This window comes from Brachycentrus maculatus, unplaced genomic scaffold (genome assembly GCF_059751285.1).
Source record: "Brachycentrus maculatus isolate JH-2025_06_01 unplaced genomic scaffold, ASM5975128v1 h1tg000494l, whole genome shotgun sequence".
In the NCBI taxonomy this organism is placed as follows: Eukaryota; Metazoa; Arthropoda; class Insecta; order Trichoptera; family Brachycentridae; genus Brachycentrus; species Brachycentrus maculatus.
The window spans coordinates 346,601-370,633 of NW_028281241.1; the positions used below are offsets into that span (position 1 = coordinate 346,601).

Below are 24,033 nucleotides of genomic sequence, written 5' to 3' on the forward strand. Positions count from 1 at the left end.
GTAAGCATTAATATATCGCTCACTCCTTTCAACGTCATATATCAAAAAAATTGATTTTTCGGGAGATCGTTTTTAAAGTTTAAAAATATAATGAAATGTATTAAAAATTAATATCAAGACACTTATTGAACTTTTTACTGTGCAACAGATCTTTTTAGGTAAAACCTAAATGTTTTTGCTCCATTAGAAAAATATTTAGTTTATTTTAAAAAATAATTAAACAATACCTTTTCTTCAAAATGCAAAAACAACACTTTCTGCCCTGTAGCGGGTAAAAGTTAAAAATATGCTGCTTTTGCTGGGATATAGTACCTACATTTTATGGGCATTCCGAAAACATGCACAGTTGAAAATTTACGATTTTTACGACGTTGTTGAAAGGAGTGAGCGATATGTTTAGAGAAAATATAATTACCATATTTTTTATAATTTTTAACTGTTAATCATCAGACCGTAAACGTAAAGTAGAGGTATAACAAACATAATTACTATAAAAAATAGGTACTTAACACGAATTTTGATAGGTACCTCCTTCTCAAAATTTGTTTGTCCATACTCATGACATCACTACCGAGATTTCTTAAGCCCCGGGCTAAAGGCATTATTCTGAATTACTGCAAGCGTTATATGCATATGCTAGCATTACAGATGATAAAAAAGTCTGAAACTGTAAAGAATTATTTAGGATAATTCCTTTATTTTTTTACTGTACGCTGGGGGCATTCCGATGTCCCGGTTGAACATTTCAGAAATTTGGCAAGCCTAACTAAACATAGTACCAACACAGATGCATAACGAAGATTTTAAAAGAAATCATACATAAAGTGTTTTTTTTTAATAACCCGTAAAGCCTCTAGTTTTAGAGGCTTGTCTGCAGGTAGGATAGTAAGGATTGGGAGGGTAAATGTGAAAAATAAATCACAAATACCCAAAACAATTGAAAATGAATTTTGAATTTATTCTGCAATTGGTGGAAATCGAACCCGCGAAGTTTCGCAGTCGAGCGTCTACCCAACTATATCACGCCTGTAAAAACTTACGACTGCCCTCTCTTGCGGGGATATCGTAGTCATACAGGAGAAAATGACCAAGTGCATTTTGTACATACGTGATCACTGACTATTTGATACCTTACAAGCATAATATTGCCCTGAAAAAAATCCCAAAGGATTTTAAACTTGGAAGTATAATATATTGCCTTGTTGAAAAATGACTAACTGCATTGATGTTTATTTTCTTGCCAAGCAAAAGTGATTTAAATGGCCCTCCTGAACATTTTACGTTTTGTTAGTTGGTCACTTTCTCCTGTACGACTACGATATATTCAATACTAACACCCGAGTATGTTTTTGTTAGATTTTAATTTTTATTTATTTTTTTATTTACATAAATAGTATAAATTTATTTAATAACAACTATAAACATATTCAAAATATTTTTGCAGAGACCCACCAAACCACCTTGTGTGTCTTGTCAGTGGAGTTCTTTTTACATATATTTTTTATTGTTTTTATCCATTTTTACCTAATATACACCCAAAAATCAAGTTTTCAGTAGAATAAAATAATCATAATCAACGTTACAGCACAATACTGGATAAAGAGTGTTTAAATTCTCGGCCAAGATAACAAAGGACTTTAGATTAGAGGCGTGTAATGAGTAGTTTTTCTGTGATATTGAACATTTTTAATCTTTGTAATGATTTTAAAGTTTTGTTGGTTGCTTGGCAACCGTCGGTGTCGCGTCGGAATAAGACACAGCAGAGGTAATCATCTCAGGCCAGCGACCTCGTTGGTTCAGGATCATGGGACTTAATTGAAATTACACATGAGTCATGAGATCTTCACAATGAGAGAATGGACAAAAAATTGCTGGAATCAGTCAAAGTCATCCGTTGACTTATCATTCTTGATTTATAATTAACATCGCTGACAAATAATCTTGTATCTATAAACGATCTGCGTACGAAAATAAGTTTTTTTTTTAAATTTGAAGATATGAAAGCATAATTTGTAATTTGTAAGAGGAAAACTTTTTTATTTGAATATCTGAAGACATAAGTTTTATTTGCAAGATGATATGCGCGTTGAACCACTTTGATTTTTTAAACATTTTTTTTCAGTAAATTAGTTAATTTTTTGTGTTCTGAAAACGAAATTCGATTCCGGGATATAAAAAGTGTTTTTTAAATAAACAACTGTTAATTAACGGTTTTTGAACTAATTTTTAAATATTAGTACTCTTTATATTTTGTTAAAAACGCAAATTAATTACAAATAAATAACACGATAAGATTAAAATATAATTGAATTTCGTAAAAAAATCTTAATTTTTCAATCTAGAAATTATTATCAATCTATCCACCAGTACCGGAATACTTGTTCGAAATCCGGGATTACTAAAGAATGTCAGAATTGTATTCCCTAACCATGATGAATCTTTCTCTTAACTTCCCACTTATTATAGGATTTCAGTGTTTTTATTTTCATCATTTTAAACTTTTTTTGAAATAGGAGCCGTGAATTTTATTTCACATGTTTCATTCGGTAAATATCATATTTGAGGTCTTGTTCAATTTTGTTACATGGAACGATGTATTTATCAATATAAACATGTTAAAAAAAAATACATATACCAACGCATTTACATACTAAATAAACGATAAACCATGAATAAACTACGGGATATCAAGCAACGTCTTTTAAATTATTTGTATTTAAGAATCTAGTATTTTTTATGATTATTTGACATTACGAAAATGTGTAAAATTATGAAATATTATATGTATGGTACATAATGTCATACACCGACTAACTAACAAACCAATGTCAATCATGGGTAGAATTGGAGAATGTTACACGTATGTAAAAAACTCTTTTTTGACAATTGAAAAAAAATCTTTTGCATGTAGACCGAAAATATACGAATGAACGATTTTTTTAAATGATCAAAATATTATATTGACAAATTTATATCTTGACACTTGCTTACGGTTAAAAAATATTTAGTGAATGCTGAATGGGGACAGAAATAAAACATGAATTGACGAACAAAAGCCGGAAAAAATATTTTTTTAGTCACAACTATCTCCGCTATTCTGTAATAGATGTTGAACTATTTTTTTGACAATAATTAAACAAAATCTTTTGCATTTAGATTGAAAATATACGAAAGTAAGATTTTTTAAATCATTCAAATATTATATTAATATATTTGTATCATGTTGACGATACTTGTTTATGGTTGAAAAAATGTTCAGTGAACGCTAAATGCCGACAGAAATAAAACAATGCAACACAATATAAGTTCTGTGACAAAAACGTTAAAAGTGTAGAGTACCGACTAAAAATGGCGTCCGCAAAAATAAAGCCGTCATCAGAATCCGGTGAGGAGATGAGCAAGCTGGCGCCCCAAAAGCTGTTCTTTCGTCCGGGGACCATAGAGGAGGAGGCCGAGTCCAGCGACGCTCACGACGCCCCGGGGGCCGACGCCCCCTTCATAGTCGCGCAAGGGGGCATGGGCCACAAGGACTCCCGGCTGAGGGTGAGCGCGCACAGCCTGCACAGGAGCGCCACCGCGAGCAGCTCCATCGGCCACGCCATGCACACGAGACAGGACAGTTGCAGGTCTATTGCTCATTCATTCATTTACACTATTTTAATTAGGATTATTTTACAGGCTAACTATCTCATGTTATACAGGCTAACGTCTGACTATCCGAGATAGAGATGCTACAATAAATATCAGATATTAACAGGCCGCAACCTTCTAATTAAGCATTATTTATATAAGGACATTCAGGGTTTTTTTTTCAAACAAAAAAATGTTCCGGAACTCACTTATAAACTCCCTCAAAAGGTCCCCGAACTCCCCAAAAAAACAAATTTCCAAGAATTCAAGTATTCATTACATTGCCATATTTTATAATTTTGACGAATTATTTAAATATAGATTGTAATTACGTAAGCGCAAACATTGTTTGCTTATTGATTTTGATTTTTTTATTATTTTTGTAACCCTTATCCGCACCTAATGGTGCATAGGGCACTTCATCAAATTGACGCAGTGTTATCTTGATCATTACTTACATGAAGGCAAGGTGATCACTCTTGCGCTTCAGGAACCAGTCCAGGGTAATATTAAATAAATATTACAGTGTTAAATAACTAATATTTATTTTCACCTCCCCCCCTAGGAATCGAACCCGGGACCTCCAGCACGGTAGCTAAACACGCTGACCATTACACCATTTTGAAAATAAAAAAGATAATTATTCGTGAAAAAAGATGCCGGAACGGCGATACATGGAAAAAATCCCTGAGTATATATGGTACATAATAGTATAAGGGGGCTTAATCGAGACCAAGAAGTTGTTCATCATTAGTTTTGGTCGGTAACTAGTAATTAATCAGACTTTGTCCGCCTCCGTAGTGTAATGGTCAGCACACTCGCCTACCATGCTGGAGGTCCCGGGTTCGATTCCCAAGAGCGTCAAAATGAATATTAGTAATTTTTCAGTCTAATATTTATTTTATATAACCTTGGAATGATACCTGACCACCTTTCCTTCATGTGTTAACAATTTATATAAAACTGCATTTATACTATGCAGTGCCCTATACACCAACGGGTGCGGATAAGGGTTTGAAGAACATTTGAATACATAGTAAGAATTAATTTATGACTGTAGGTTTATGTTTATTTTTATTTTACTTTTAATATTCCTAGTTTATCAAAAGTTTCCATGTAAACCGATTGATAAAGAATTATAAGGTCATTGTAAATTATTATTATCGAATGTATTGCATTGGTATTTGTAGCCGCATTTAAAATCAATATTCAAATAAACGCCATGGAAAAGTTTTACATTCATTGGTACAGACTCTAAGTAAAATTGATTTAATACACGAGTATAATTTTTTTTCAAATGGATTCATCGATGTAATATGGAGTATTGATAACATTTATCTCTAAATTATATTTGCTTGTTGTTTTGCAAGCATAAAAAAGTGCAAGTGAGAGCAAATTTGAAGAAAAGCACCTTGAATATAATTATAAAATAATAAAAATATGTAGTGAAATAACAACTGTACAATTTTTCCACATAACCAGTGACTGGGTTTCGCCTTAACCGACATCAAAAAACTAATGATGGAAAAATGAAAAATAAAACTAAAATATATAGTTGTTATATAAAATGCAGTTCCGCCAAGAAATGTCAAAACAAAACTTAAATTTAACAAAATAAATGTGGTTTCAAATTTTTAATATTTATTCTAATTATCTGTGTTTTTTGATAAATATACAAATGCAACTATTTTTTGCATGTGAATTATTGTAAGAGTAAAACTAACTAACTAACTAACCATCACGCAGCTTCCCCGCAGGGGTAGGTAGAGAGAATAGAGCGCCACACCACTCTGTCCTTGCTAACATTCTTCGCCTCTTCCACGTTCATGCATCTCCTCATACATACCCGCCGATTGTTACGACTCCTAATCTGACCACTTTCAAGTATTTGGCATACCTGATCGTGCTATGTTTTTCTCTGCTTCTTTTCCCACTAACATTCGCCTCATAAATTTGTTTTACCGTTCTTTCCTCACTCATTCTTTCTACATGTCCAAACCATCTCAACACACCTTTCTTAATTTTATCGATAATGCTTATCTCAGCTTTGCATTCCTTCCTTATTTCACTATTCGCACATCTATCATACATCGGTTTGTCGCACATTCTTCTGAGAGATCGCATTTCGACTGCATTCAGTCTACTTTTGTAAGATTACTATTGTAAGAGTAGTTAAAAAAAATTAAAAATTAATATTACGTACGCCTTACATTGTTTTTATTTTATTATTGTCATATAACGTCTTAAATAAAATAAGAATGATAGTTTTGAGTGAAGAATTTAGTTGATAGCTTGAATATAAAACACAGAAGTATAATATTAAAATATTCAAGTTGATTTGTATATTAGCTTACTAATGTGAAGAAGATCTTCGCAAGTCTTCGATTAGTTACACTTCGACACCTGTCGTCGCATTAAGCATTATCATTAATTTGTAACCACAACATTATCAAACACACCTACCTCGTAGTATGAATGTTCGTATGTATTTCAACTTAACTTATCTTCGTATCAGGAAAAAGATACTAACGTCTTCCAGTCTGTCACCGACAAACTAGTAAAAGATTTCGCAAGTGTTATCAGTTATCAGCTTGAGTTGACATATTCCGTACTATTTTTGTCGTAACTCAATCTTTCAGTTTTAGCGTCGCCTCCTCGCGCCACGTACGTTTGCGATTACTATTATTTTAAGTGTTCTTTTAGCTAAATCGTGTTGTGGCTGTTGTTCGCGCGTTTTAGTGGTTCGGCAGTGACAAAAATGGTGATTGAATAGTGCGTGCTAAATTATATTGTCTGTAAAATGGCAACACACATATTTTAGCATAATAATAGTTCCTCGCTAGTTTTGAATTATATTTGTTCTAAATGTGTATATACTCGTATTTTATGAAAGAACTACAGCAAAAAACCGCTACATAGGTATAACGCCAAAGCGACCACAGCAGAAATATTTTCTAAAAAATATATTTACTTTTTACAACCATGATGATTCAAATACTATTAGGCTCTGAATAATGTTTTTTTTTCAAATAATATAAGTAGTATCATAACATTATACGTTTTGAACTTAATGAATAATTCAAAACAATTTATATCTTGGAGAAATAAAATTCTAATTATTTTTCTTTCGACCTCTACGCAAATGGTATTTTTTTATAACGAACTTCGGTCTCGATCTTTAAAAATTGTCTGTAAATACTACGAATATAATTATGACTATTTTTATTTATTTAAGTGAAAATTTCTGAAGAATTATATATATATATATATATATATATATATATATACATATATATATATATATATATATATATATATATATATATATATATATATATATATATATATATATATATATATATATATATATATATATATATATATATATATATATATATATATATATATATATATATATATATATATATATATATATATATATATATATATATATATATATATATATATATATATATATATATATATATATATATATATATATATATATATATATATATATATATATATATATATATATATATATATATATATATATATATCTAAATATATATTTGCACGACCATATATTCAATTATTTAAACTTTTCTTGGGATAATATAAGTGAACTCTAATATAAGTAATAAGTTTATAGAATTACTATCTTTTTTTAGATCATTATATCAATAAGATAATTTTACATTTGATATTTTAATCTTAAGATATGTTGTTTAAATACATATCTTTTAAAAATTTAATATTATTATCATAAAAACGTTATCGTATTCCAAATTTTACAAATGCAAAATTTAAATTATTTCACTATTAATAAAAGTAATGGCCTAGCACTTGTGTTATTTTTAAATAATATTACATAAATATTTATACCCTTATGACATCCAAAAATATTGATTTATTTTCTGGGTGGCATAGTGGCTTGTGTTGGAAACGCGAAGCTGTTGTGGCAAAATAAGAGTCGAACCTAGTACCTTTGATTCAGGGTCCACGATACTAACCACTTAAACCTGACTTCCACCTAATTTGATAATTTTGCTTAACAATAAAAAAATAACCGAAGGATTTAAAAATTAACATAAAAAAGTCCTTAAAGAAAATAAAAATACACCTTACATCAAAAAACATAATTTTTAAATGATCATTTATAGCGCTGAAATATTAAGTGACAATCTAAAATTTCACGCTAAAACGCAATATAATAAATAGAGCCTGAAATGCAAAATAAAATAAATTCAATCAAGTAATTTATTTGTTTAATATTATATTTTCTTCTACACATTTTAAATGTTTAGCCATCAAATTAAGAAGAAAAAAAATAGTTTATAATGATCCTTCTATACGCACTTACCCACACGTCCGGTTTGAGCAAAAAAGTACCGTATATGTACACAATACAGTATGTTTTCAGAAACCTAATTTTGTCAAAGGCGTTGTCGTAAGCAGTTGTTTTTGGAAGCAAAAATGTAACCTAATGACGAATTGCTTTTACTACAAGCATTATGATTTTGTTTAGTGATTTAGAAGAAGTTAGAAAGAAACCGCAAACTGTAGAAAAAGTAGATTAAAAAGTAGTTGGTAACGAAAAATACCTATTTATATGATCATTTAATAAAGGGTTTAAAGTAAGAAACGGATAACTCGAGTGCTGAAGTAGTTTGGAAACGCAAAATCTTTTAGAGTATTGGTTGCACAAAACATTTGTGAAGTAAAAACTTCTAGTTTTACTTGGTTTTTCTTCTTTTTCTTTCTTTGGTGTGCGCGAGCTACAGTTTTGCATCCACACACACCTGGTTGCTAGCGCAAACTAGTTGGCCCTAGTAAGCGTAACGCGAAGCCAGTACATATAGCCGGGCTGTAAAACTCAGTAGGTTTCCGTTTTACGAATGCCAAAGATGCACATTAAAAATATCATCTCGGAAAATAAAAACTAAATGGAGAAAATCATATAATACAACATTATAACAATAATTATTATTCTATATTATCATGTGTACGGATATGTTTTTAGTGCAATAAACAATGTTTATGATAACATTAAATTATTAAATTAAGTCTGGAATTATACATTTAGTTTAAAACCGTTTAGAATTACAATTTTAGTACGGGTAAAAAATCATCACGGAAAATAAAATCTAAATGAAGAAAATCATATTTTATGAGTATTAAAATTACTGATTTACTTTGATTTTATTTTATTATGTAAGATGTTTAATACAACATTATTATAATACTTATTATTCCATATTATCATGCGTACGGATATGTTTTAAGTGCAATAAACAATGTTTATGTTGACATTAAATTGTGATATTAAATCTAGAATTATGCATCGAGTATAAAACCGTTTAAAATTACAATTTTAGCGTGGGTATATAATGTACACGTATCAATATCACGGTTTTAATATTAATGAAATTATTACACATTATCACGTGCATGTTGTTTTTGTTTTGATTGAATTATCCAAAGTGTGACAAACATAACCATAGCAAAACATACCTATAAAACCAATTCCTCAATAGGTGTTATGATTAGGTAGTTTTTCTATCCCAAATATCGTATTGGGTTCGTGAATAGTAAAAAATCAAGTAAATTATATGGTATAAAAATATACTTTTATTGGTGGTATTAAAAAGATTCTTAACTTCCATGTTCTATCTACCCTCATAAGTAAATGAATAAAGAAACTGACAGAATAATTATAAAAGCTCGCAGAAAATCTGGTAGGGTCAAAAGTCTACGTAATCGGAGAGCATGTATGACTAGATGTATGGACGTGAAGGAAGCTGGGAGCGTATGTCATGACAGAAGAGTGTGGCGTTGCATCCTCTCTACAGCAAAACAGCGTGATGGCAGTAGTAGTGGTGTAAATATATATGTATATATATATATGTATATATATATATATATATATATATATATATATATATATATATATATATATATATATATATATATATATATATATATATATATATATATTTATATATATATATATATATATACATATATATATATATATATATATATATATATATATATATATATATATATATATATAAATATATATTTATATACATATATATACACATATATATTATAGATAGTAATGTTAGTCTGCATTTGCATTCAGTATTCAGTAATAATAAAATTAACACCGTGTCGATTTAATGTAGTACCTATGTATATAGTTTCCTGTGCACCAAACTGTTATACATTTTTCCATAGTAATATTTCCGAAGAAAAATTACCTAATTACAATATGTAAGGTAATAAGGTTTGCCTTTGTCTTTGTTACTTCAGTGACAGCTGCAAAAATGGATGAGCAAACTTTTCAGTAAATTTTCTGATTCATTTTTGAACGAGACAGTCTTCAGCTGAGTGTACAGTGCATATAGAAACGGCTTTGTAGACGGTTATGTTAATTAATCTCCAAAACTTACATTTGAATACACATGTCTTCTCTTCGACGATCTTTTGCAAATGGGATATTTTGATGAAATACGTAATTACTTGAGGATAGATTTTTTATTCAGGTAAAATAGGTGTAAGAAATAAAGACTCTAAGGACCATATCAGGCAAGACTCTTCGAGATAGAATAAGAAACGCCAAGATCAGGGAAATATGCGAGATCGAAGATGTCGTTAGATGGGAAAGGCAACGAAGGAGACAATGGTATGCGCATGTGAGGAGAATGGAACCATCCAGACTCCCCCCCCCGCATCGCACTGTACGGCCAAACCCATGGTAGACGACTCCCGGGCGGACCACCAAAAAGATGGGTTGACAGCTGGGAATCGACATCTCAGGAGGCTAATCCCTCTTAAAAACAGGCCACAAGGCCTACACCAAGAAGAAGAAGTGGTACATAAAATAGGTGTATATGTCTTTTCTTGGTATATGGTCATCGCCTGTTAAGTTGATGTTTCAACAAAACTAATGGATCATCAATTGACAGTTTAACATATTATTTGTAAAGCTTTTAAAAATAATCACGTTTTACCACTGCTCTTAAAATAGACTGCGTTATTTTTTTTCTGTTTTGCGATATGTGTACCTACGTACCTAAGTATTTTACTAAAACCAAACTCGTCATAAATCAAATAGGCATATTGGCATACTTTTTGTTTGCAATGGATTGTTAGAACATAATACAGCGCAGTGAAAAATGTCCTGTTTTCAAGCAGATGATCCCGTCAACTATCTGACTGAAATAATTCTAATAAATCGTTCACATTGAATAGATTTTTTTCAAATAATGGCTGTACCTAGTATAGTATAGTGATATTTATAAACATTTTTGATATGAAAAGTAAATAAAATATGCATTAAAAGACTTCTGTAGGTTCAGAGTAATAAAGAATAATCAATAATAATAATAAAATCTCCAGCAGGTTTTTACTTTAACCTCTCTGGACTCGAATTCGAGACCCCATGCACTAAATAAATTAAGATTAGCCCTTCAAAAACAGTCAAAATAATATTTATCAACAAACCACAGTTCCTTGTGGTAATCTCATAATGGAAGGTGGTACCAATTAATCCTTATCATACCTTCACGTTTACAAAAGATATCCTTATGGCTTTATAACGTTATGTATAAGTTATATCACACGATAATTTTTGAATTTTGTTATTGTAAGATATTTATACTGTCAGATTGTTGCGTGCTAATCACAGTGCTACCGTCTGACTACGTCTCTCTCAGAAAGACGACGTACGACACATGAGACACATCAACGGACTTCCTTACTAGACTACCAGTCTGACAACGTTTTAATAGTACCAAAATCTATTCGGCTGTCCAAATTTAAGACACAGTAAGGGACATTTTTTGTAGTAGGTTTTTTTGCATTTTGGACTAAGTAGACTCTACTAAGTCCAAAACTGAAAAAAAACCTACTACAAAAAAATGTCCCTCACTGTGTTTTAAATTTGGACAGCCGTATTGGTACTATTGTGTTGTAAAAGAGGTGCCGGAGTTTGACTATAGTCAAACTCCGACACGACACAAACATCATTTACAAACGCCGTCTTTGAAAATAATGCAGAATGCATCGAAACACGTGTCACAATGAATTTTAAGAAATAGTGAACACTACCCTGGACTGATGCCAAGTACACATGATACAAGGTGCTCTATGCACCATTGTGTACAAATAAGTGACAGAAATCTTTTAATACATTTTTATTTACTTACCATACTCCGACACGACTTTTATAAGTGTTCATATTTACAGTAAAATCTTCAACACCATCAATTTAGAGGAACAGTTGAAAATCAAGTGTTTGAACTGTCAATTTTATTAATCAGAAAATATAATGCCATATCTGCATAATATTGTGCTTTTAATAATTCTTATTCTAGTCGCTCGGTGTACTATTTTTTTTACATATTTAAAGCTTTCTTTTAACGGCAGTCCACACACTTCACCTGTTTCTGTGGAAACGAATCGTGATACATTTTTCGCATTGGTACCTGAACATGATGTCGTCTATTCTCCACTGGTAATATTAGTCCCACCTTTTCATTGCAAAATTTAAATAAAATAACACTTTAGTGTCTGCTAGCTTTGAGAGATTTATGAAGCGCGCCAGCGAGATGGTATATTGCAGGGGTCTTCAACCATATTGCGGAAGACCAAGTTCTAATTAATTTAATGAATGAATATTCTATGAAGGTGCCTTTGAAAAGGAAATGTTTATATATATAATATAGATACACACCTTTTATATTACTCCTTTAAAATGCGAATGGTATAAACTTTTTCATTTTGTATATGTTCAATTTAAACTTGTAAATGAATATTGTGTACACTGGTGGGTTTATTGCTATTAACCATTACCTTCCAACCAACCGAAAACAAATTTTTGAGAATAGTCAAGATTTATATTTTTGATAGCAGTTCGAATAAGTAATTTATAAAAAAATAATGTTCGTTTGTTCGAAATCTTCAATCTTCAGTGATATAAAAAAAATCTGTTTTTTGAAAAATTGTTTTTTTTTACTGCAATATCAGTGACAATGTTATCTGTTAAACATGATATCTATATACGCAATACTTCTATTCTATAATATACTAATCGTTGCTCGTAGCGGAGAACGTTCTTCTTGACATCTGCTAAAATATTGTATTTATACTCAAAAGCATTATGAAATGAAACATATTTAAAATGTTTTCTTTCCCTTTTCTTTATTTTCCATTTAACCAGACTGAGTCACAGCAACAGCTAGTAAGTAATTGAAAGAAACTTTATGGCTTTAATTTAATAATATATAAAAAAAGGAATGGATATGAAGAAGGATCCTGTTAAGAATATACATAGCATGGCGAGATTCTCTTCTGAGAAAAGCGAAGCTCTCAAAAAGACGACATCATGTTAACGTACCAATGTAAAATAATATATACCCTGTTTCTTTTCTTGGGAATTGAACAAATCTAACCAGAATCTTAGGAAGAAGAGGTGCGTACTGGTTTTTGTTTGTTGAACCAGTAACTAGAGGGATGGAAATCTGAGTAGTTCGTACGAAAAAATGAGATATTTCAATATAGATGACTAGCTAGATACGCGTGTAAAAAAAAGTCATAAATAGTACGTTAGAGATATCCCTTGAAGATTGGTCTCTTGATCTTTTTCTCTCACTGTGACCAACTCTCTGGTCTGTAAAATTAACCAATTCAATATTTGATTACTTATATAAAGGCCGTCGTTTGGGCAGCCCTGTTCTATTGTCATTATTTGTTATAATGTGAGGTAATATATTTTCTGACTTTCAAACATAATCCTCAAGGTCAACACTTATCTCATTTGAATGCATTTTAATATGATGATACTATACATGTTTACATAAGCGTCTACTCGTATATTCTATCAATATTGTGAACCTCTGACCTAGTTTAACTCATTATGGAAAACCCCCAATGAAAATAAACCTATGGATAATTTTTTTTAAATGTTCAAAATTACGTACCTCATAATACATTGTCAACGAATTAATTGAAACAATACAAAAAAACTATTTGATGTTTTTTCGTCAGCGTTGATATTATTGTTGAAAACTTATAAAAATACACATTTTTAAAGAAAAAAAAATGGTTTATCTTCAAACTAGCTTGAATTAATTAATAAGATTAATTAATTTGAAATATATAAATAAATAACATCAGATAATTTACATTTGCCCTTACTTATATTTGCGGTTCATTTTACACACCTAAACAACTTATCCGCCTCCGTGGTATAATGGTTAGCGTGTTCAACTTCCGTACTGGAGGTCCCGGGTTAGATTCCCAGAGGGAGAATTTTGTGATTTTACACACCAATATTTATTTATTATTGCCCTGGACTGGTCCCTGAAGCGCAGGAGTGATCACCTTGCATTCATCTAAGTAAAGATCGATATAACACTGTGTCAATACAAGGCAGTACCCTATGCACCATTGGCTGCGGATAAGGGCTAGAATAATCAATTAATATTTTTAAAAACTCTTAATGTTTTTTTTTTTCATTTTTGTTATTTATAAAATTTTGTTTTTTTCACTGTAATATTTATTCAATATTACCCTGGACTGGTACCTGAAGCGGAGGGCTGATCACCTTTCCTTCATGTGTAAACGATCAAGATAACACTGCGTTTATATGAAGCAGTGCCCTATGCACCATTGGGGTGCGGATAAGGGTTTTATTATTATTATTATTATAAAATTTTGTACTATTTTTATCAATTACAACGTCATATTTCAATTTTATTATAAAAAAATCAAATCGTGATTTTTTACCTTGTTTATCTTGGAATTATCGGAGAATTATTTTATCTACAATTTTTTGAAATAGGGTATGAAAAATACAGCTGTATATAACTGTTATTGAATGTGGGCTGAAAGATTCTTGCATATTTCGTTATACCTTGGATATTTTAGCATAATTTAGTTAAGAACACGAGACTGTCAAAAAAGAGTTACGATCATGTAATTATCCAGTGCAAGCTTAAGTAATTACGCTGTATAATTATCATGTTTCCGCGTAAAGATAATTAATCTAATTTGACAAAGTTGCTAAGTGATGATGCCTATAAACCGTCATATTCACGGACCGAGCGGACTGCTTAGTAGGGTTGCCATAAGTCTATCAATCAAATTTCTAAGCCGTGCGTCCATCGTTAATATTCAAGTTTAAGATACCATTCATTTTTATTTTTTAATTAATCATTGATTTTTAAATCTTAAATTCGCTCACTCCTTTCAAGAACGTCATTAATCAAAAAACGCGATTTTTCAGGAGAACGTTTTTAAAGTTTACATATATAACACAATGTATTTAAAATAATTATCGAGCCACTTATTGAACGTTTTACTGTGCAACAGATCTTTTTAGGTAAAACCTGAAGGTTTTTTCTCCATTTGAAAAATATTTAGTATATTTAAAAAATAATTAAACAATACCTTTTCTTCAAAATGCAAAAAAAACATTTTCTGCTCTGTAGCGGGTAATATTAAGTATGCCTCTTTTGCTGGGATATAGTACATTTTCTGGGGATTCTTAAAACATGCACAACTTAAAATTGACGATTTTCGATTAATGACGTTCTTGAAAGGAGGGAGCGAATTATCACTAGCTCTTTCGTATAATTCGTATTTGTAAACCTAGTGATCAAGTGAGATGTAAAGAAACCATATTTACATGAAAGAAATAACCAAATCCTCCAATACAGTTTTCGAACATGTTCAGTTTAGACAAATAAAAGATCGGTCAAGCAATGAACTGTCACTTCTTTTGTATTTTTGTGAATCTTTCAAATTGACCTTTTTATTATCTTTCAATTGAAATCAATCTTTTTTTTAAAGTATGACGGTACCTGCATATATCACTCACTATGTATATAATATGTCGCTCACTCCTTTCAACAACGTTTTACTATATATATAAAAAAACTTGATTTTTCAGGAGATCGTTTTTAGTGTTTAAAAATATGATAAAATGTATTAAAAATAAATATCAAGCCACTTTTTGAACTTTTTACTGTGCAGCAGATCTTTTTAGGTAAAACCTGAATGTTTTTTTCTCCATTTGAAAAATATTTAGGTTATTTAAAAAAAAATAATTAACTAATACCTTTTCTTCAAGATGCAAAAACAACAGTTTCTGCCCTATAGCAGGTAAATATTAAGTTAAAAATATGCCGCTTTTACTGGGATATAGTACATATTCTGGGCATTCCGAAAACAAGCACAACTGAAAATGGACGATTTTTTTTTATATGACGTTCTTGAAAGGAGTGAGCGATATGTGTTTATTTACTAATATTTTTTGTCCAGTTTTCCCGTGTTATGTTGAATACTGGGGATCCTACATACGAGTATTAAAGAATTTATTGTTTGATATATTTATTGTAAACTGCCAACACCTTGGACTGGCGTTGCTATCAATTATACGTAATACTGGCTTATTACGTTCAATTGTGTATATATTTATTCGTAATTAACTGGTTATTAATCAAAATTATTGTGTTTTCTGGTAAATTATACATATATTTGGAATGCGGTATGAGGCCGTGAGAAGTGGTATGCACTAGATTAAGTATAGATTATGGATATCCCAGATATTTGTATGGTAAAATTAAGATATATAATAAATAATAATATAATAAAACCCTTATCCGCACCCAATGGTGCATAGGGCACTGCGTCATATAAACGCAGTGTTATCTTGATCGTTTACACTTGAAGGAAAGGTGATCAGCCCTCCACTTCAGGTACCAGTCCAGGGTAATATTGAATAAATATGACAGTGAAAAAATCACTTATATTTATTAATATAATAATTAAGTAATAAGTCATTTATAAATAAAAGTGAAATATCTAGCTATTATTTAGTTAGAACAGACAACACTCTCCTTATCATTTATCGTTCACTCTGTGTGTCCACTTAAATAAACACTAATTCGTAACCACCGGTTTCGGAATAATCATTTATTATTACGGTCTGACATTTGTACAAAATGAAATTTTGAAAGAGAGAAAGAAGACAAATGAATCACAATGGGAATATTTTTAAGAGAGGACTTGAAGTTAAATTTAGTATTTTCAGGTGTTTCTCATGTGTGTGATTATAATCCAGGATTCGCACCTCACATACTAATAAAAGAGTTTCTGCTCAGTAAAAAGCTTCTTTCCATCTCACTAATAGATGTTTCTAGTGATTTAATTCATTTATTTCCAGTGAAGTTCTAGTGATTCAATAATAATGAATCAAAATTGGTTCATATATCGCTCACTCCTTTCAAGAACGTCATAAATAAAAAAAAACTTGATTTTTCAGGAGAACGTTTTTAAAATTAAAAAAATAATACAATGTATTAAAAATAAATATCAAGCCACTTATTGAACTTTTTACTGTGCAACAGATCTTTTTAGGTAAAACCTGAAGGTTTTTTCTCCATTTGAAAAATATTTAGTATATTTAAAAAAATAATTAAACAATACCTTTTCTTCAAAATGCAAAAACAACACTTTCTGCCCTGTAGCGGGTACATATTAAGTTAAAAATATGCCTCTTTTGCTGGGATAAAGTACATTTTCTGGGCATTCCGAAAAAATGCACAACTGAAGATTGACGATTTTTGATTTATGGCGTTCTTGAAAGGAGTGAGCGATATATATATATATATATATATATATATATATATATATATATATATATATATATATATATATATATATATATACTTCGAACTTCCAAGCATTTAAGTAGTGTGGTTGTCAATAATGGGTAGAATTGGTGAATGTTACACGTGTGTAAAGTGATCATTTAAACCAGCATATGATGGTCGTCAGCCCCGTAAATGCCCAGACCTCATCTTTGATGAGATGTCAAAAAATAATTTATCAAATTTAGTTGGTTATTTTAGTTGGTATTACACAATGTGAACGATGAACGATAAGAAGAGTGTTATATTACCATACCACAAAGTTAACAATGCTTTGAATAAACATAATATAGAATAGACAAGTATATTTAAATAAATTTTGAAATATAAATGAACAAATACTAAAATCTCTTTCCGTGGTGTGGTGGTTATAATATCACGCGAGAGACTCTGAGTTCGATAACTGCGTGATCGAGTGTTTTGACGATCGTTTTTAAATGGTTACGTTGATCTGGAGTACTTCCTGATGTCTAAGACTCATCGTCTTGTCTTAATATTTGCAATCAATACTACAAAGCTTCAATCCAAATCAGTGTTCTAAATTCAATCAAAAAATAAAAAGGCCAAGCCCTGTAGGAAGTTTATAATATTTTTATTACGCGTTTGCAATTTAATATCAACCTCAGTAGCAGTCAACTGACACCGTTACCACAATTCACAATAAGTAGCGAATGATTTGTTCGTTGAATATTCCAGTAAAAAATCTTAACGATTGATATTTCCTATTGACTTCGATATACCATAGTTCGTTGTGCTTAGGTATAAAAAATGTTTTTCATTTTCATTCGAACCCTTATCTGCACCCCAATGGTACATAGGGCACTGCATCATATAAACGCAGTGTTATCTAGATCGTTAACACAAAGGAAAGGTGATCAGCCCTCCGCTTCAGGTACCAGACCAGGGTAATATTAAATAAATATGTACCCACCAAATAGCTACCTCTAGCATTAATATGAGCTTCGGCTCGTTTTTGTTTTTTTTTTATGACGTGGAGCGTCGTTCCTGTTAAAATGTTGGAATATTAACTTTTACATCAGCAAGGGACAGTGGATATTTATTGCTTTTCGGCTAGCACCACAAAATATACTGGTGTTATCAAGCCGGCCGATTGGATATGTTTTATTATTTTTTTGTATTTATGTTTTTGACCACGTGTCTATATCCGCGTGCTTTGACGTCACAACTGCAAGATCAGATACATACTCAGAAATCACACCCCTTAATTTAATTTTCATTTTAATATTGATGCATATAAAAATTCAATCAATGCACTTATTCTTACTGTCTCGTTTCATGATATTGACTTATCGTAGTCTCGAATTGACAGTGCGATATGGTTAAGATAAAATTTACAAATCTCAAGCTTGTTGTCATTTAATTAATTAATATCAGTCATTTTGGTTTTCAATTGTTATCTTATACTATGATAAATCGTAAATTCCCACAAATTATTTTGTAATTATAAAACATTTGTCTCTTAAACTTTATCATGGTTTGAAGTGTTTTCTGTTGGATTTACTAGTTGCTTTAACATTACACAGACATCTCTATCTGAAATGTGTATAAAATATCAACAAAGCTGTTTTTTTCGCATTTGATACAATATTTTCATTGTTACAAGTTTATCATTTATTCTGATTCCTTTTCAGGTTATATGATGTATGCATTGACATAGTAAAATAAATCCATAATTAAAGTTATCTTGAAAAAAAAACATATTTCCAACAAAATTATTATTTAAAAAATTTCAAGTCCCAAATATATTGTAGAATCCATTTATAAAAAAACCGCAGTTTTTCAAATACTAAAGGGTGACAACTATTTAAATTTAACAAAAAATTTATCATCGAGATTCTCAAACGATTTTTCTACTCCAAAATGCAACACCAATAAATTTCAGCAAAACTTCAAATATTTGGCAATCAAACATTTCAATAAACTCCCTGAAGAAATAAAAAAAAAAAGATGATATAAAAATCCTTAAGAAAAAAATTAAAGCTCTTTACATTTAAATCTTTAAAAAAAAAAAAAAAAAACTATTATATCTTTTATTATATAACATTAAACCACGAGTGTAAGTCCCTTTCCAAGCACAAGAGCACAGACTCTTTTATGGAGAGGCACAGCGAATCGAAATATAAAAGTTATGATATGTATAAATGATTCAAATGTATTATGTTATAAATAAAAATGTTAATATATTAAATGAATAAAATAAAAAAATAGGTACATCTTAAGTTTTAAGAGGAATAAAAGTTGACTGGGTACATGTTCCCCATTGTTGATCGCTCAAGTATGGGTGATAATTACCTACTCACTGGGTATTTAAAATGGTGGTAGACAAATATTTTACGTCACTTATTTTCTCTGCATTATTTACAAACCTTGCGTATTCACGAATGATTCATAAAAACAATTTGATTAAAACCACAATTATTCAACCGCAGGTTTTTTTTTAATTCACATTTTATAAACGGAGGTCATTTGCAAAATTGCATTTTTTAGGGGAAGAAAGATCTAATTTAAAGCCTTAAGAATCTAAAGATAGCTGAATAAATTCATGTTTAGTAAATATCCAGATATTTTTTATCAAGCAATAAACGATAAATGAAATTTAGAGATCAGTTAAATGTAATTATTGATAGTTTGTTTTTTCGTATAATGTAAATTTACTGTTAATTTTATGACTATTTAAGTACACAAATCAGTAATTTCATTTCAACATTTTCAAACACGTTTGAAAATGATGCAGAATGTTATCAAAACACGCGTCATAATAGGTTTTAATAAATATTGGTATTTACTGAGTAAAACTTAAATTAAAAATGGATAGATTTTACCACAAAGTGACTGCCAAATCGATTATTGAAATCAGTAAATACTTATTGTGTATTTAATCTTGCGAATAATATTATCGGCATTTAAAAAAATATATATCTAAAAATGGATGTTTCAAAATGAATCTAGGAAAAATATTTTTTTAACTATCAAAATACTATTGTCATTTTTGTAGGCAAATTATGTGGACTAATAATATTCACATGTCATTTAGGTAACAGCACAATTAATTGTGTATTTTTTGTACAATTAAGTAACTTCTCCATTGCCGCGATAAATACGATATGTATACCAAAATTACTATAAATAATCACTGAACGACAACGGTGCAAATTATCACCTGATGAAAACATTGCAGTGATTTAAGCGCCATCATAGTGATCCGAGGCGCGAAAGGATTGTGTACTTAAAAAATAGTGTAGTTTATTTGATTTTCGCGACACCTTTATTAACTCGTTAATCGACCGTTTGATGAAAATGGCAAACACGGCGTTCGAGTTTACTCCACAAGTGCCTATAATAAAATCAAATACATGCAGATGTGAGAAACGATAAAAGGACGCTCATCGGCCTGAAGTCTTATTAGTTTGCGGTCGGAAGAAGAGACAAATGGTTCGGGCTGTGAAAAGTGTCGGATTTTCCGAGTCCTCCCGCCATTTTGACTGTCGCTAAATTCAGTGCTGCCAGTTTAAAAAAATTAGTGTTCCTATTTTTACTAAATTATTTATTTAAACAATGGAATCGCCGGAATCGCCTGGAACTAAAGAGGAATCGCATCTAATTCCTCAGGGCTGGAATAATGCGAAAATTGTGCCAAATGGTTCATTATCACCGGGGATATACTATCCCAATGGAAAAAGGTAAATTTAACTTTACGTATTTATGGGACACCACAACCCAATTTGTTCACTGTTTAACTAAATATGTGTGAATCGCAACGTTTATAGATGGTATGTGTCAAATCTAAATACCTACTTATTTTTTAAGTATGATGAAATGAGTGGTGATGTGTTGTTCCCTTCAAAACAAATATTGAATTACACTAAGTCATGATTTAATAAAAAAAATGAGATTAATTAAATATAAATTACCATGTTATAAATAAATTATAAAGTGATTTCAAAAAGTTTGTTTTTAAATAAAGTTTATTGGATTCTGTTTCTTCTAAGAATTGGTACAATTAATGATGTTAATATTGTTTGTATACATAATATATAAATAATATAAATGATGCGATAATGTCGCTATTAATTTCTCTAGAATATTTCGGGTTTTCTTGTTTTTATATTATTATAGGATTTTATTGCTATACGGGAAAGTAAATGGAGTAGGAATATTATGGTAGGTATATACTGTATAAAAGAATACGAGCAATTATTTATTTATAAAATCCGTCGTTTAAAAAAAAAGTATAATTTTTGTTGTTGTTGTTGTTTTCACTTATTTTGATTGTCAATATTTATACGAATTACTAGTTACCGGCTTGATAAATAACATTACCTGGTCACTAGCTGTTTTTTTTTGTGTGAATAACATACGAGATCTTAAAAGATTTGATAATCATTAGGTAGATATTATAATCTGTTTATCGAATATATATTTATTTATGTTTTATGTTTTATATATATATATACATATATATATATATATATATATATATATATATATATATATATATATATATATATATATATACATATATATATATTTAAATATATATATATATATATATATATATATATATATATCTATATATATATATATATATATATATATATATATATATATATATATATATATATATATATATATATATATACATATACATAGTGTACATGTACATAGTGTACCTTGATCTTGTAATAATATGCATCATAATACATTAATATATATTAGACATCCATAAAACATTTTCAAGGAGCGATGAATTTTATTAGGAGCTAATATATATTTTCTAAATGTAGTCATAACACTATATCAAACAGCGTGTAATATTAACATATGTATATTTGATTATTTCAGATTGTTTGACCTTTTCGGATTTTGCTAATGCAATGTTTCTCTAATGTCAGTCACCATTGCTGATTTATCAGTATAAACTATTTGTCAATAAGTTGTTATTTTATTGAAAATATAATGAATATTATGTTTGCTTTACAGAAATCGTGGCCATCGTTTCGGGGGTATGCGAAAAGTCCGGCGGCGCGCAGTACTCAAGAACGGAGAATGCAACGTGCTTCAGTCCCGGATCTCCCAGCGGCGACTGCGCTTCCTGCAGGACATCTTCACCACCCTCGTGGACACCCAGTGGCGGTGGACGCTCATCGTGTTCACGCTCAGCTTCATCCTGTCCTGGCTCGGCTTTGCCGCCATCTGGTGGCTCATAGCCTTCACCCACGGGGACCTGGAGCCCGCGCATCTGCCCCCCAACCAAGAAGAGTCCGGCTGGAAGCCCTGCATGTCCAACATAAACAATTTCGCCTCGTGTTTCCTCTTCAGCATTGAAACCCAACACACCATCGGCTACGGCTCTCGTCTAACCACGGAAGAGTGCCCGGAAGCCATCTTCGTCATGTGCATTCAGAGCATTTTCGGCGTGATGATGCAAGCATTTATGGTCGGCATTGTATTCGCCAAAATGACTCGACCCAAACACAGAACCCAAACGTTGCTATTTTCCAAATTCGCTATCGTATGCCAAAGAGACGGAGAACTGTGCCTCATGTTCAGGGTCGGCGATATGAGAAAATCTCACATTATCGGAGCTAGCATACGAGCTCAACTAATAAGAGGCAAAATGACGAAGGAAGGAGAGTGCCTTACCCAGTACCAAACGGAATTAGAAGTCAATGCCGACGGTTGTGACGCGGATCTGTTCTTCATCTGGCCGCTGACCGTTGTGCACAAAATCAATAGCAATAGTCCCCTTTACACGTACACCGCTAGCGATATGCTTCAAGATAGATTCGAAATAGTCGTAATATTGGAAGGAACGATCGAATCGACAGGTCAAACTACGCAAGCGAGGTCCAGTTATGTCTCGAGTGAAATTCTCTGGGGACACAGATTCGACCCCCTCGTATCGTACAATAAAGAGAGACAAGGATACGAGGTGGACTATTCGAAATTTGACGAAACGACACAAGTTGATACACCGCTGTGCTCTGGAAAGGAGTTGGCGGAATTTTATAAAGTTCAAGATGACTTCCGAAGCATCGGTCAGTACCAAATGTCGTTTTAATATAATATAAATGTAATTTATAATTTATAAACGTGTCGTTTAGAAATTATGTTTGGTTTGTTTTCTCAGATACCATTAATTTATTTACTTAAATGTTCATTCTTATTATCAAACATAAGTTCTTTACCTATTTCGCGTCTATCAATTATTGTCTATTAAGTTAAATGTTACTTGTAATGTTTCTAAAATATAGAGAATTTAATATCTCTATCTTTTATTTTAAAATGTACTTTTGTTTTATGTACTGTGTACGTTCCAATGTTGTCCACTTTGTGTCATTGTGTTGTCTTGCTCTGTATCCATAGATCCGATAGGAGATTCCGTGTCTCTGCGACGAGCTCCTGCGCCAGAAATTCCGCTGCCCCTCGAAACTGCAATCACCATTTGACCGGATCGTCATTCGCCCTCCATCTCTGCATAGACTGAATCCTAAATATCATTATGTGAATCGAGTGCTAGATTTATTGTATGCTTGTTGTTCTCATTATCGTTGTTCGTCTTCCAAATCTCATCCGCTATCTCTCTGGTGTTTGCCGCAAATATGTCTAGAATTCCGCTTCAAAACTTTACAATCAAATTAAATAAAATATATTTCAA

The 24,033-nt window shown here is 30.9% G+C and overlaps 1 protein-coding gene across 5 annotated transcripts in view; it reads left to right on the forward strand.

The window, feature by feature from the left end:
* LOC148301999 (G protein-activated inward rectifier potassium channel 3-like) overlaps positions 1 to 24,033 on the forward strand; it is a 39,254-nt gene that overhangs the window by 13,194 nt on the left and 2,027 nt on the right. The window contains exons 1-3 of one of the 5 annotated variants that reach the window (XM_088272344.1): positions 3,158 to 3,626; positions 22,356 to 23,413; positions 23,742 to 24,008. In XM_088272344.1, coding sequence (XP_088128470.1) covers positions 3,349 to 3,626; positions 22,356 to 23,413; positions 23,742 to 23,824 — 1,419 coding nt within the window. In that variant the 5' untranslated portion in view covers positions 3,158 to 3,348 and the 3' untranslated portion in view covers positions 23,825 to 24,008. Of the gene's footprint in view, positions 1 to 3,150; positions 3,627 to 6,288; positions 6,403 to 20,369; positions 21,056 to 22,355; positions 23,414 to 23,741; positions 24,009 to 24,033 lie in introns of those variants that run through there. The other 4 variants (XM_088272346.1, XM_088272343.1, XM_088272345.1 and 1 more) reach the window with 4 other exon arrangements.